The 15,294-nt window shown below is 40.3% G+C and overlaps 1 protein-coding gene and 1 long non-coding RNA gene across 3 annotated transcripts; one reads left to right on the top strand and one right to left on the bottom strand.

The window, feature by feature from the left end:
* Positions 1-855: 855 nt before the first annotated feature.
* On the bottom strand, positions 856-8,350 carry ormdl3 (ORMDL sphingolipid biosynthesis regulator 3). Of its 2 annotated transcripts, none has more exons than XM_055043148.1 (4): positions 8,002-8,350; positions 5,780-5,973; positions 5,339-5,490; positions 856-3,238 (listed from the first exon to the last, which is right to left on the bottom strand). In XM_055043148.1, the coding sequence occupies exons 2-4, from the start codon at positions 5,951-5,953 to the stop codon at positions 3,103-3,105; spliced, it is 462 nt and encodes a 153-aa protein (XP_054899123.1). In that variant the 5' UTR covers positions 5,954-5,973; positions 8,002-8,350; the 3' UTR covers positions 856-3,102. The 2 variants fall into 2 exon arrangements, with proteins under 2 accessions (XP_054899123.1, XP_054899124.1); XM_055043149.1 differs by lacking the exon at positions 8,002-8,350 and adding an exon at positions 7,906-7,991.
* On the top strand, positions 8,339-14,408 carry LOC129368245 (uncharacterized). Its single transcript, XR_008606822.1, has 3 exons — positions 8,339-8,429; positions 12,545-12,639; positions 14,301-14,408. It is a non-coding gene; the product is annotated as an uncharacterized LOC129368245 (long non-coding RNA).
* Positions 14,409-15,294: the final 886 nt, after the last annotated feature.

Below are 15,294 nucleotides of genomic sequence, written 5' to 3'. Positions count from 1 at the left end.
AATTTAGAAGTTGGTCTTTGCATGAGCTTTGCACATCTCGAGACTTCGTTTGCAGATTCTTTGCAAATAACTGAAGTTCAGTGGGACTGAATTACAGCTTTAGTAAAAATCAACTTTTCAGTCCTCACATAGGTCATCAACGGGAAACGGATTTTATCCCACAGCCATCTTCATCCCAGTCCTGTCTGCTGTGTTTGTTTTCATGATGCTGTTTGTTCATTCATGCTCCTTAACAAACCTCTGCAGCCTTCACACGGTCATACTATCTCTGTTAGAACTGAGAACTTTCATGATGGCCTAATGTGAGAAGGAAGAACAAGCAACATAAAGAAAGAACCAGACAAAGTGCTGAGTTACTGACTGCAATGGTGCAATGTGTTTAGTCTTTTTCCGCAGATGTCAGTAGGACTACCAGGAGGAGGCAGAGAAGTTAATTTTATTTATTTATTTTTTTACAATTGCCTCCTACCATACTGTTATGACATAGTGGCAGTTTTAAAAAATATGTAAAAAAAAAAAACATTTTTATCAAAGTTTCTTACTGCAGCCCTCAGCAGTGTTTGTATCAAGAACTGCAAAAACTATCAACAACCAACCCAATCAGGTAAATTCCAACAGTTTCTTTTATATATATATATATATATATATATATATATATATATATATATATATATATATATATATATATATATATATATAGAAAAATATAAATATATATATATATATATATATATATATATATATAGAAAAATATAAATATATATATATATATATATATATATATAGAAAAATATAAATATATATATATATATATTTAAAAATAAATGAAAGAAAGAATATAACCAAGAAGAAGAGTATCTTTAAATCCAGGAAAGACTTTTATTAGGATATCAAATCTTGATTTTTAGAACCGTTAACCCAAGTCACAATAAATCCTCTTTGTTTCACTCTTGTTGCTTTCACTTAATGAATGTTTAAAAACCCCGTGGTGTTGTCTAACATAAGGACCACTGTACGGTACATGTATCCGTTTACGAGCCTGAAATAAAGACCACGGATTAATTTTTGATTGGATGCATCCTCGCAGAGTTGACAAGGAGTGCAAACAATTTTCTTTACAGCTGTCGTGAAAAAATAAGAAAATCAATTATGAAAGTAGATAAATCTTCCACTGCAAAGAAATCAATTCACAAAGAGCAGGGTAATTTCTACTTTTATTAGGTTCATTTTTCATTCTTAATTTGGCTCAGGACTATAAGAACCAAACACTCTGCCCAGTCCAAGCAGGCCACTGGGAGACATAACTCTGAGATTCAAATTAACCTCTGAACAAGACTGGAGACTGGTCAATACTCTCTGTAAGGGGTTCAGCGTGAGTCCTAAAAAAAGCAAATCATCTTTATTCTACCCTATTTTCAACTCTCTGTAGATCTATAATGTCCAAGTGTTTTAACAATTCAAAGAACAAATGAAATCATTATTCACATATCCTAAAATATTAAAAACTCATTTTGTGCCTACAACTCAACAGCCATGTGAAAAACTTTACATCGTCACAAGATTGAAGAGTTGGTTTCAATGTGCTTGATGCTCATTTTTTGACAATCAAAACTTCAGAAATTGATTGTTAATCTGCTTAAAATGATTGAAGTTGCAGTTACTAATGAACAACCTCACAGACTTTTTTTTTTTCAGAAATGTTACACAACAAATTGTTTTCAATGAAAACAACCAATATTCTCAAAAGATCCAGAGCAGCTCGCTATATAACACATTTTACTGTGGGACGCCAGCAGCCATTTCCCAACACTGTATTTGCAATTAAGTCATCAACAGCTGCTTCTTTTACATTAATATAAATTAAAAAAATTGAAATAACAAAGCCATGCGACTTCAGCTACAGTATTTTTCTATGGTTGTTTGGCCCAACAAAATATTACAATCCACAACTGACCACAGCTGGGGAATGGAGCGGAGACAACCAAATGTGTTGTCATAGGTAACGCCATGCCTTCAGACTATCAAATTATGGTCATAAGAGAACATATGAGCCTAATGTTTTTGTTGCATAAAACTGTTTCTATTATTTTTCTTTCAAATTGTTCTTGAAGTAGGGAATAAACCTCCTATCTCCACTCCAAACAAAGTCCTTCAGCATAAAGGATCCACTGCTAATTCTTTTTGCACAAGACACACAGATGTTAAGCAGATGAGACAACCTAATGTCATAATTCTGAGGAATTTTAATCTGTGCATCTCTTAAGTAAATAAGAAAATAACATCTAGAATAATATGTGGTATTTTGTAATTGGATTACATTCGACTGATCTGCCAACAGGGGCAAGCTGAAGCAAGTACCTCAATCATGTAAATATGTACCCTTGTTGGTGTTTCAATAAAATCTTATCTCTTAACTGAGACAGTGGGTCTGCTGGTCTGTACCAGACGGCTCATGCGTTCTGTGCCAGAGGACTTTGCATACAGGACAAACCGGGACAAGCACTTTCCAAATATGGAAACGGGCAGATAAAAATAAGAGTTGCTCAACTTCCCGGTCTTGACCCCGCGCAGACCAGAGCAGAGCAGAAGGGAGCCAAATATAACTAGGTGGTTTCTAGTGTCTCGCCTCTCCAGCAGTCTGCCAGTTCCTCACCACGTCTGTGTAGAATTGTTGCTCTCAACTGAAGCCGCAAACCTCAAAATAGACGAAGCTGCAGCCTTGAGCGAGGCTGAATAAATACAGTAGTATATCATTAAACAAAAATTAACTTTAAAAACTGCCTCTTAGTGCCAGAGGAGTGAAACAGCACAGTTTTTGTGCTTTGTCTTCAGAAATGTCAGAGATTCATCTTCATCTGTTTTAAAATGTTTGTAAACCATGTGGATGAGCCACAGTTTGGTGCAAAGCTGACGCGGTCCGCTTGTGCTTTCTCCTCGGAGTCTTGTTGATTCGGAACCATGGCAGCATCCTCCGCAGGTTTCCTATATGGAGCTCCTCAATAGAATAAGGTGTGAGAGGTCCTCATCAGAGGCCCATTACACTGTGTGCTCCGAGCGGTCCAGGGGGGACCGTAAACCTCCATCTCTTCTTCTTCCATCCTGTCAGTACTTGTTAATCCCAAAGATCCGAACGCCGTGCAGCTGCGGCAGTTTGGGAATGAGCACTGTGAGCAAGGACACGGTGTTGACCACAAAATGGACTCTGTCATACTTTGTGTAGAAGCTGGTTAATATATACCTGAAGCAAAAAGAGAAACGGAGAAAGGAGATGGAGAATCTGAGTTCAAGGAGTCGTCAAGAAACATGTTCAACATCACAGATTTATGTTTTGTCTTTGGTAGAAGTTGACCCTTTCCTGTGCTTAAAAGCTGAAGTGTTGGCCAGCTCTGCAAAAAAACAATAGAAACAGTCTGTTTTATGGGTGACATTTTTAACAAAACTAATAATAAAGATAAAATTTATCTTAGTTCAAATAATAAGTCAGGGAACCACTTCAATTAATGAGTTACAACAACTTTAACTTTATCTTTGGGATCAATAAAGTATTTTTGAATTGAATATCAGATATTATTACACAACCAACATTCAGTCTTTCTGTTCTCACAACAGCAGCCTGATGTGGTGATTTTTATAGAGCATTTTCTCTGAAAAGACAAAAATGAAAATCAAGCAAACTGATCAAATCAACCAACTAATGAATCACGATCATAAAACAAAACAAAATATTGAGAAATAACTCCAAGACCAATTAACAAATAATAGTAAAAGCAATATTACAGTTCAGTATGGATGTGCAAGTGTTAAATTACCACATGTAATGATAGAAGGGGATTTTCTTTGTTAGTCAGAGCTTCCAAAGAACCAGCAGTTCAGGTGGCTGTGTGTGTGAAGCTGAGCTAACTAAGCAGCAAGCTAATAGCTAGGGAAAACAATGGACGCAGTTTGTAAACGTCACATCAGACAGAATTAAAGGCTGACAATTTAAAGAAGCCACGTCCAAAGCCATCAATGTGTCGGTCTAGCTTTAAACTTCCCAAGCAAACTTAAACTATTAAACGATACAAGACATTTTGCAGAGTGTTCCACGTTGCAAGACCTAGAAGGCAAACGCCTTTCTTCCAGGTTTGGAGCAGACATTTGGAGCAGCTAATTATTGGAACTCAAGGACTCAAGGATTTAAACTGTACTATAAATACAGATTAAATAAATATTTAAATAATTATTACATTTTTTAAATTTTATTATTCCCATAAATTATCTATTTATAGGAACTGATCATCTCTATGTCCCTGCCATCCAGGGTAACCAGAGCAAGAATATATGTGGTCTAATTTTAGAGATGTTTAAAACCAGAAGCTTCGCCTTAAACACATTCAGAACAAGCTTCAGTTTCAGTACGTTATCCTGAAAGACATTAAAAGCAGCTTTCAAGTGCTTCATGGCCAGTTCAAAAAACAATGCAAAGCAATGTATGACTATCACCAAGATAAAACAGGTGACAATTTGTATCAGCCACATTTTGATCCACTGTATTTATATCCATATCCTGCCCACAGCTACATTTGTAAATAATAAATTGTGAAAACATAACGGAAGTAGTCTCCTCAAAATACGCAGAAACAAACCTGATGGGTGCAGGTCATTTTGTCCCTTTGCGCTTTCATATTTTTGCAGTTTTGGTCTTTTCTGATACAGGTTTTCGCAAACTATAACGTGGCTCCATCTGCCACAGGACACTTAGTACCGACCAAGCAGCTTTTCTTCGTCATCTTGTTACTCGATGTGACATTTTAACGACACAAAGTAAATTTCTATACCTTACTCGTGATTTCATTTATAGCATAATTTTCTTTTTAATTAACCAGGCAACACTTAGTGAGAATTGAAAATGCTCTGAGCTGTTATCTTGGGAACAGCAACACATTTAAGGCCTCTAAAGACGTACGACATCCTGCACTGCTGTCTTGTTCCCGCGCTGACAAACTACTTCCTGTTGGCACTGGCTGCAAAACGAGACGACAAATGTGTACAGAAGCACAGTGTACACCTGCAGAGCTGCTCTCATTACAGTATTCTCGCTGAGGCTGCAAATCCGACCCAGGAAACCAAAGTGCCTCCTGTAAACTGAACTCTCATGATCACGAGGGAAGAAAAAGCCAGGAAAGCACTTATGGGTGCACCTGCGGAAAACCCAAGTCCTCTGTCAGTTTGTGGATGTGGAGAGTAAACATCATAATCTACTGGCCCATTTCACAAGAGTAAAGGTAACAGAGAGCAGAAGAAAGAAAACGGAACAAGGGAATCGCAGCGATGAGCGGAGCACAGGGAGGTCACTTACAGCACAATCGGCGTGATTGTGAGGAACTTTCGTGAAGCGGTGAACTGTACGCCGTAGTCCATCTGCTCCCAGTGGGTCAGGAGGCGAGCCTTGCCCTGATCCGGGGTCTCAAAGGGAGTCCCTTTGACCGTGTGAAGCAGGAGATACATGCACTGCAACGAACGCACAACAACCAGCAAATCAGAGACATTAATAGGAGAAAACTGGGACATTTGGCTTTTTCTGAAAGTTTAAACTTAAACACCAGTTTGTGAGAGGTGAGAACACCACCTCTGGACGTGCAATGTTCATTGTAACCACTGTCTTAATTTGAACCACCAATCAAACACTTTCAGAAAAAAAAAATCACAGCTGTTCTGCATCGATCCTTCGCTGACCCATCTCACTCACAAAATGTCAAAGCCATTGGATGGAAGTAAAGCCTGCGCAAATTCCCCTCACCAGATTGTGGATGAGGTTGGTGAGGGTCCAGACGACCGGGACGCTGACGAAGGGGATGCTGAGCAGGATGATGTGCAGCAAGCCGATGCCCAGGATGTAAGACAGCCAGATGCCCCTGCTGTTCATCACCCGGGTGTTAGGGTTCACCTCGCTGTGCGCCGTGCCAACGTTCATGGTGGCGTGCACTGATGTCGCTGGAATTATTTGATACAATATCAACAAAAGTCAGAATGTTCACGACTGTGACTTTTTCTTTGTTGCAGAAGGTAATTATTTTACAATCCTTGTTGATAGACCCAGCGTCTCATTAGACATCTTATTTTTTTCTTCCTATAGAGCTGCAGGGAAACTCTGTCCAACAGGGTGAATTGATGAATAAAGCATGAACTCACGGCATTTAAAATATGTTAATTAGTGATGATTTTATTCCCAGTACTTCATGCAATATTAATTATTATGCCCCTTTTATTGCAATGAAAAAAGATTTGCGATATACTGCACAGCCCTATGTAAAACATGCATTACAAAACATTTGGTTTAAATGAATAACCAAAGAAAAGAAAATGAAATTCTGGCAATTTTGGGTTAAATTTCTGGAGACAGAACTTTTTTGAGTTTAACTCATGATCAGGACATATATCACATTTAAAACTGTTTTTCTTTTGATTTGTTGGTCAAGGACAAGAAAATTATTTATTGTGTTTTACCTGTTAATTGAAGCCACCTAAACTAAAAACTTAAAAAAAAAAAACTCTTGAAATGAGCAAACAGGTTCCACTTTTTGAATTAATAAAATAAATTAAGTTTCACACAAGACTTTATTGAAGACCATCATTGAAGCAGTGAATGCATGGACAGCAGAGCATCACTAGTTAATATTCTGTCTGAACATTCAATTTTTTGTAAATGTAAGATTTATCAGTCACTCCAGGCATAAGACAGAGAAGTAAAGGAGAACAGGGTCATCTGGTCATAGCCTGGGGCTGTGAAACAATCCGTCTCCACATTTGCATTTGGTTGGAACCCTGAACTTAGGTCAGTCGGAAATTTACTTACAGTTTACCTAGACATCAGTACTTTGGGATACTTATGATCTTATACATATTTTGAGCAGTCATCTTAATTTATTCCATTTTAGTTCATTGTCTTATAAGCACCAGTTACTCCATGCGTTTCATTTTTTGTTTTTTGTTAACATGTAAAATGCTGGTGTCATTTGAAAGTCTAGCTGAATCACTTAATTGATATCTGTTTTGTAGAACATTTTGACTGACCCGTCTAATAAAATAGATTACAAACTCTGACTTCAAGGGAAAACATTAAACCTACAACTGTCATGGATTCTATCCGAGCTATTCATGATAAAGTAGTGGATAGTTATGAAGTTGACTAAATTAGTGAAATGAATAATATCAAAGTTTGAAAAGTGTGACATGTATTTGTATTCAGCTTCCTTTACCCAATACTCCTAAAAGTAACCTGATTTGTTGCCTTCCGAAGTAACGCCTAATTCATAAATAACTAGGTGTGATTTGTAGAAATCCAGCTGCCGCCTAAAAGGCCTCAGCAGTTTTTGTTTTCAGAGAAAGAGCATCGCTAAGATCATGGACAGGTCAGGGAGGAAATAGAGAAGCTCACAGTTGAGTTGAGTCACAAAACGAAGCTTTCAAAATCAACATTCAACTATCGCAAAAACTAACACTGTATCCCAATCTGAACACACCATCTCCGCTACGAAGCACAGTGACGGCACCGTCATGCATGGGGATCATTTTTTCACTGGAGACGTAACAGCTGGTCAGTGTCTGGGATTAAGGAATGAGTTGAGTTATATAGACAGTGGTGTGCAGATTACTTTCATTCAATCAAATACACGTAAATTGAATTGTGGCACAATGTGGAAAAAGTTCAAGAGGCCTGAAGATGTTTACAGTACAAAAAAATTAATAAAATAGGTCTGCCAGACCACAATAACATTTGTCGGCGTCGGAGAAACAAGCAAGAAGTAACACGTGTCAAAGTTTTGGGTTGTTATTTCAAAAAGTAACCTTTAGAGATGATAAAGTCCTGAGGGGGAGGAAAAACGACCCACTGCCGTCAGCTTTCATGCTTTCAAACGTACTTACCTGCAAACCGAATCACCTCAGACTGAATGTCCTCCAACAACTGGGCTGCAGGGAAGATGAGCCGATTTCTCTGCGGTTCAGCGAGTTTCCACTTACCGGGTTGGAGAAAGTGGTTGAACTCCGACCTGTCCGGGGGAAACAGTCCGTTATCTGGTTCTGTGTGATCTTTAACTCGGTTATGTAACCGGGAGAGGTCCGGGTGCCTCCATCTGTCCCTTTCCTTGCTCTCCCTCAGCTCCACGCGGCCGCTCAGAGGGGAACCGCCCGCTCGGAGAGGCGCAGGTCAGCGATGCTCCGCGTCCACACCGTCCCTCCACAACGCCAGCCGGTGACAACACGGCACAGTCCACAAAGAGCCGGTCGCTGATACATTCACTCTCACGGACGCATGTCTCCGCCGAGGCTCCGCTCAGCGCATTTTTCAGGGGTTGGTTGGCCTGTGTCACGTGGGGGGGAGTCGAGCAATGAGCGTTTGGGACGGTGAGCCGTCGTGGACGACGCCCCCTTCACGTAATCCAAGAGAGGTGGGATTAAGGGCGCACAAATTATATTATTATTTTATGTACAGAAGTTTGTGATTTTTTTGTGTGTGTGTTTAAAAACCAACAATTTCTGAGCTTCCTAAATTTAATTATACATACATACATATATATATATATATATATATATATATATATATATATATATATATATATATATATATATTATATATATATATATATATATATATATATATATATATATATATATTATTATATTTATATATATATTATTATATTTATATATATATTTAGCTGACTGGATAGCTCAATACATAAGGCATCAGTATATCACCGAGGGCAGGGTTCGAATCCAGTCTGGGTCCTTAGGCAAGACCCTTCAAGCTACTGCCTACCTCAATACCATGAGAGATACTAAGTTGCATAACATGCCGGCTCAGACGTCGCCCGGCCAAACAAGGTCTGCGTCAGGTGTTGGGGAACCAGAGCACCTTGATGACAAATGGGCTACGGAACAAGACGGAAATGGGCGAGAGATGAAAATGTGGATCTGTTGGAATGCTACTACTCAAGTAACCCTAGTGAGAGAGGTTACATGCAAAGACTGGGGAAGGAATGGTTACTTCGACATCCCCAGTCAACACTAAAAGCGCTAAACAACTAGTAGCTCAGTGTTCCAACATCCGCAAACGGCAACTGCTATCACAACTTGAGATTGACGAGATACAACACAAATGCTACGGCAAAAGGGAGGAACCCGGATGTCAGGACTGTGGGGACTTAACTACAAGTCCCCACCCAGTGAGGGGATACAGAGCTGAACGAGACAGCTGCTGACCTGAGAGAGAATCATGACCCGAATGACAACCAGGCCCTCCCCGGCGCCAATTACAACGGCTGAGTGAAGTACCATCTGAAAGTCTCATTGAGAATGTGAATGCAGCATTGAGAACGATCCCTACCAACACCATAACAGAAACCAATGAGCTGATCTACAACTCAGCATCAGTGATCCTTGAGATACTTGGCTATAAGAGCAACCATGAGACCCAATACCCACCATGGAAAAGACGGTTAGAGGCTAAAATCAAGGTAACAAGGAGGGAAGTGAGCCAACTGTCAGAGCTCCACAAGGGTGCAATGAAAAGACCAGTACCCAGAAAGTACAGGCAGATGCCCATACCTGAAGCACTCGAGACTGCCAAACAGAGGCTCCAAGCCTTGTCCAGCCGCCTAAAGAGATACACAAGGGAGAATGAATCCAGAAGGATTAACCGGCTCTTCTCCACTCAACCAGCTAAGGTGTACTCTCAATGGCAGGGTAACAATAACAACAGAGCAGACCCACCAAGGCTGGAGACGGAACAATACTGGAAAGGCATATGGGAAAGGGAGGCGTCCCACAACAGCAATGCACAGTGGCTGATCTCTCTACGAGAGGACCACAGCAACCTCCCTGAGCAAGCCCCGGTAACCATCACTGTGACAGATGTCCAAGAAAGAGTCTCAGGTATGAAAAACTGGACAGCACCAGGGCCTGACATGATCCATGCCTACTGGCTAAAGAAACTCACTGCTCTCCATGAGCGAATGGCAGCCCAAATGAACCAGCTGCTACAAAGTGGGACTCACCCTGAATGGTTAACTGAAGGGCGGACAATCCTAATCCAGAAGGATCCATCAAAGGGTCCAGTCCCACCCAACTACCGACCAATAACCTGCCTCTCCACAACCTGGAAGCTCATGTCAGGCATCATAGCGGCCAAGATAAGCAAACACATGGATAAACACATGAGCACGGCACAGAAGGGTATCGGTGTAAATAGCAGAGGAGCCAAACACCAACTCCTCGTAGACCGCACAGTTGCCCGAGACTGCAAAACCCGACACACCAACCTGTGCATGGCTTGGATTGATTACAAGAAAGCCTATGACTCAATGCCGCATACTTGGATCATTGAATGCTTAGAGATGTATAACATCAACAGGACTCTGAGAGCCTTCATTGCAAACTCGATGAGGCTGTGGAAAACCACCCTTGAAGCCAACTGCAAACCACTTGCACAAGTGTCCATCAAATGTGGCATATACCAAGGAGATGCTCTGTCCCGCTACTGTTCTGCATAGGCCTGAACCCCCTCAGCCAAGTTATCAACAAGACTGGATACGGATACAGACTCAAAAATGGGGCCAATATCAGTCACCTACTCTACATGGATGACATCAAGCTGTACGCCAAGTGTGAGCGAGACATCGACTCACTGATCCACACCACCAGGATCTACAGCACTGACATTGGGATGTCATTCGGACTAGAGAAATGTGGTCGGCTGGTCACAAAGAGGAGGAAGGTCATCCACACAGAAGGGGTCTCACTCCCAGAAGGAACAATAGCAGACATAGAGGACAGTTACAAGTACCTAGGTATACCACAAGCAAATGGCAACCTCGATGAGGTCACAAGGAAAGGAGCCACAGCTAAATACCTCCAACGAATAAGGCAAGAACAAAATCCGTGCGATAAACAGCTATGCCTTGCCAGTAATCAGATACCCTGCTGGAATAATTAGCTGGCCAAAGGAGGAGATAAAAGCCACAGATATTAAGACCAGAAAGCTACTAACCATGCATGGAGGGTTCCATCCCAAATCCAGCACCCTGAGACTGTACACGAGCCGCAAGGAAGGAGGCAGAGGACTAGTGAGTGTGAGAACCACTGTCCAGGACGAAAACAACTAAGATCCATAAATACATCAGGGACAAAGCCTCAACAGACAATGTGCTCAGTGAATGTCTCAGACAACAGGGAACGGAGGTTGAGGTGCCAGAGATACCATCATGGGAGGACAAACCCCTACATGGGATGTACCACCAGCAAATAACCCAAGTGGCTGATATCAGTAAATCCTACCAATGGCTGGAAAAAGCTGGACTCAAGGACAGCACAGAGGCCCTCATCCTGGCAGCCCAGGAACAGGCCCTAAACACCAGAGCAATAGAGGCCCAGATCTACCACACCAGACAACCCAAGGTGTAGGTTGTGCAAGGAGGCCCCTGAGACAGTCCAGCACATCACAGCAGGGTGCAAGATACTGGCAGGGAAAGCGTACATGGAACGACATAACCAAGTGGCAGGCATAGTGTACAGAAACATCTGTGCAGAATATGGACTGGAAACCCCAAGATCAAAGTGGGAAACACCCCCAAAGGTGGTGGAGAACGCCAGAGCTAAGATCCTGTGGGACTTCCAGATCCAGACAGACAAAATGGTAATGGCGAACCAACCAGACATTGTCGTAGTGGATAAACATCAGAGGAAAGCCGTTGTGGTAGATGTAGCAATACCAAGTGATTGCAACATCAGGACAAAGGAGCACGAGAAACTGGAGAAATACCAGGGCCTCAGGGAGGAACTGGAGAGGGCCTGGAAAGTGAAGACCACAGTGGTGCCTGTGGTCATCGGGGCCCTCGGGGCAGTAACCCCCAAACTGGAGCAGTGGCTACAACAGATCCCAGGAACAACATCAGACATCTCAGTCCAGAAATGTGCAGTCCTTGGCACAGCCAAGATACTGCGCAGAACCCTCAAGCTCCCAGGCCTCTGGTAGAGGACCCGAGCTCAGAGGATAAGAACCACCCGCGGTGGGTGAGAAGGGAATTTTTTTTATTTTTATATATATATATATATTATATATATTATATATATTATATATATTATATATATATATATATATATATATTATATATATTATATATATATTATATATATATACATTTTTTTTCAACTCTAGTTTTCGACCTACTTGAGAGCTGCAGCTCTAGTATTACATTATACAACACATGGATGTAGTGTTCCTTCATTCACACAGTTTTAACCCCAAATGCCTCACGTTTCCATTGTCAAACTTTTAGTTTAAAAGTAATATTTCTACAGAGATGAATAGATGAATGGCAAATACAAATACATAAATGGGTGGATGGTTAAATATCTGGTGCCTTGAAACTGGCCTCTGTCTCTTTACGGTCCTCCTAACCTTTCCAACGCTCCCCTTTCATCAACAAGGCTTTTCCATGCTGTGCATTGATGCCATTCACAACTGTTCTTAAGTGTGCTGTGGTTTGTATGACAAACTCCGCAGAGGTTCCACCGGGTGCTTCCCAATAGCTGCTGCCGCTAGTCTGGTGGAGCTGTGAGGAAGAGGTTCATGGTGGGGAAAGGCTGTTGGGTGGATTGGTAAGTAGCCTTTTTTTTTTTTTTACAATATCTAAGAGAAACAGATGACTGAGTGTGACCAAATATCAACAAATAACAAACGCAACTAAAAATGTATATCATATGATGTCTTTTTTTCTAAATGTCCATTTCAACATGTTGATGAGGTGTGCATTGAAGAAGTTTCCATTCCCCTTTAAATTTAAAATAACAGCTGCAAGATTCTCAAAACATTTTTAAAGCTGAATCTCAGATTATTAAAGATTGCATTTCATATTTTATAAAAACTTTGTTTACTTACCACAATCCACCCATTGTAACAGGTACAAAGTATCACGTTTTGTCTCAGACCATACCTTCTAAGCAAATTTAACAAAATACTGAGTGAACTAAGTTATGATGACAATATTTATCAGGGAACTGAATTTTTGATTAGTGCTTTGTTGGAGTAAGTCGACCTTTACTCCTTATAGTTAATGTGAGAGAGGACCTTGCTGGAGGTAGAAAAAAAGAAAAAAGACTGTCAGGCTTGGTCCTCTGGTCCCAAAATCAAAGAACAATATAAGTCAAAATGCTAATTTAGGCCCACAGGAGCCTGAGGCCTAAATGCTAAGCTATGTTCTGCTTGCATGCAATGTTACATGAGCCCTATTGTTTCTAATAGTACCCCTGAGTTGAGTGGCATCAAACAGGTTTGACTGGCTCACAGAGAACCATCTCTTATGTTCACACCGCCTCAGGTGTATTAGATGGGTAAGCTATGTAAACTTAGAGCTCTGGTAAATGAGAGCCCCAGATGACAGTGGTATGAAGTCATTATTGGCAATGGAACAAGGAAAAAATGTTGGAGATGTTAAAATACACATGAAGAGGAGAATAACATTCAACAACTAGTGAGTCTTGTTGATGCATTTGATACTTTTAGGCTATTTGCCTAAAAGACAGAATTTTCACTTGCAACTATTGTTCTAAAATGCTGGTGGAACAACTAAACAACTCTGCTTCAAATAAGACTTAAACATTTAACAACTAATTTCTCTTAAGCAAAACTGTATAGAGATTTGAAATAGAAAAATGTAGAGTTACATACAATTTGCAGTTATTTAAAAAAAAAAATAAAGTTCACTTGTTCTCATTTCTTCGATTTTCTGTAATCAAGATACAAAATTTATAAATCTGACCTAATCTGTGCAAAAACACACAATAACAGCAGTGTCTTCTTTCAGAGGCTTCTTCAAAGATGCTGTAATACAGACTGCTGCAGGAAGCATTAACTTAACACAGCCCTCAGCGTCTACAACAACTCTTTTAAGAAAATGTTACAGCATAAGCTACAACATTTAATTTGTGTATTGATAACGTTTTTTTATTGACTTGAAAAGATTTTATACTGTTGTTATCTATCAAATCAAATTATGCTCAGATGGATAAGGACTGTGTAAAGAAACATTTTTGCCCCTGCTGCTGCCACCTGATTATTATTTGATCAAATCTGCAGTCTACTAAGTGTTCTTAGATGAAAAGCATTTTGACCAGTTTGGACTTTACTGTATATAATCTGTCGGGCTCAAGCCTGTAAAGCTGTAACTGTATGTAAATATCAGAAACATTTCATTCCAGCAGTATTTTTCACTCTTGATATCCAAAATGACTTCAGATTTTCTTTGCCATCACTATCACAGGACTCTGACTGCAGGAGACCAGCAGATGTCACCAATAACCCACAGATCAGATCATGATCTTCATCCCTGCCTGTTTTTCCTCACTGCAATTGTTTCTCTGTAATTCTTGCTTGTTGGAAGAAACTATTGTAAAAATAGCTTCTTTTTTTCTCATTTTATAATTTGATAAACTTAGTTATTATCTTATATGCCTTGTGTGTTTAAATTGAATGTATGTTTTAACAGTCATGAAAAAATAAAATATATATTTTGAGCATTATGTCCAAAATAAAACAGATTTTCTTTAGTACCATATATTTTGTTTGATATTTCAATCTAAATAGTTAAAATACACAGTAGTAACAATACTGAGGAAAGAAAAAATTTTTTAGAAACTTACAAAAAAAGAAAATTTAAGTACATTTCAATATGGTTTACTGAAGGCAGTGCACAAAAGTGTGAAGTATCCAATTAAAATTGTAACCACGCAATGCTAGAAGAAAGTTCACCTAAATTAACTATTTGGCTGTTTTTTTTTTGTTGTTTTGTTTTGTTTGATATGTCAGTCAATGGTGCTGGGGATTTCTACACCGTTTGTGACAGAAATGACACTTGGAGGGGATTTCTCTCCAGTAGGGCTGGACTTGTGACCCAGACGGGCTAAGATGATAGCCTCGCTGGAAAAGGCTGATGCAGGGAGTCCATTATTGGCCCCGGAGGAAGCTGAGGATTAGAACACCAAAGAATTTCAATAAAAGAAGTGTCTGTTTGGGGGTAGGGGAGGGGCAGAAGGATGGTGAAGATGAGGTGGCGGGGGGTCCCCTCATTGTCCCCTTGGTGATTGAGAGCAAGAGGAGGGGAATGGGATGGCATTGTGTTCACAGTTTCTCTGAAGAAGCTGGTTATTAGGGGGGATGGCTAAAAGAGGGCTGAGAGATGGGGAGGCTGTTGACTCTTCATCTTGTGTGAACAAAGTCCCTGGCACATAGCCCTCTTATCTCACTCTGTCCGGGAC

Source organism: Poeciliopsis prolifica, unplaced genomic scaffold, assembly GCF_027474105.1.
Source record: "Poeciliopsis prolifica strain line A6 unplaced genomic scaffold, Auburn_PproV2 SCAFFOLD018, whole genome shotgun sequence".
NCBI classification, from domain to species: domain Eukaryota; kingdom Metazoa; phylum Chordata; class Actinopteri; order Cyprinodontiformes; family Poeciliidae; genus Poeciliopsis; species Poeciliopsis prolifica.
The sequence above is the reverse complement of the archived record's forward strand: the minus strand, read 5'-3'. Positions and strand labels throughout refer to the sequence as shown.

What these genes read in the sequence shown, in the direction of transcription:
- ormdl3 (XM_055043148.1), bottom strand. Translation starts at nt 5,953, where the DNA reads ATGAACGTTGGCACGGCGCACAGCGAGGTGAACCCTAACACCCGGGTG. An exon ending in CCAACCTCATCCACAATCTG is followed by an intron (nt 5,491 to 5,779) that starts GTGAGGGGAATT and finishes CGTTCGTTGCAG; the next exon opens with TGCATGTATCTCCTGCTTCA. An exon ending in ACAATCACGCCGATTGTGCT is followed by an intron (nt 3,239 to 5,338) that starts GTAAGTGACCTC and finishes TTTTTGCTTCAG; the next exon opens with GTATATATTAACCAGCTTCT.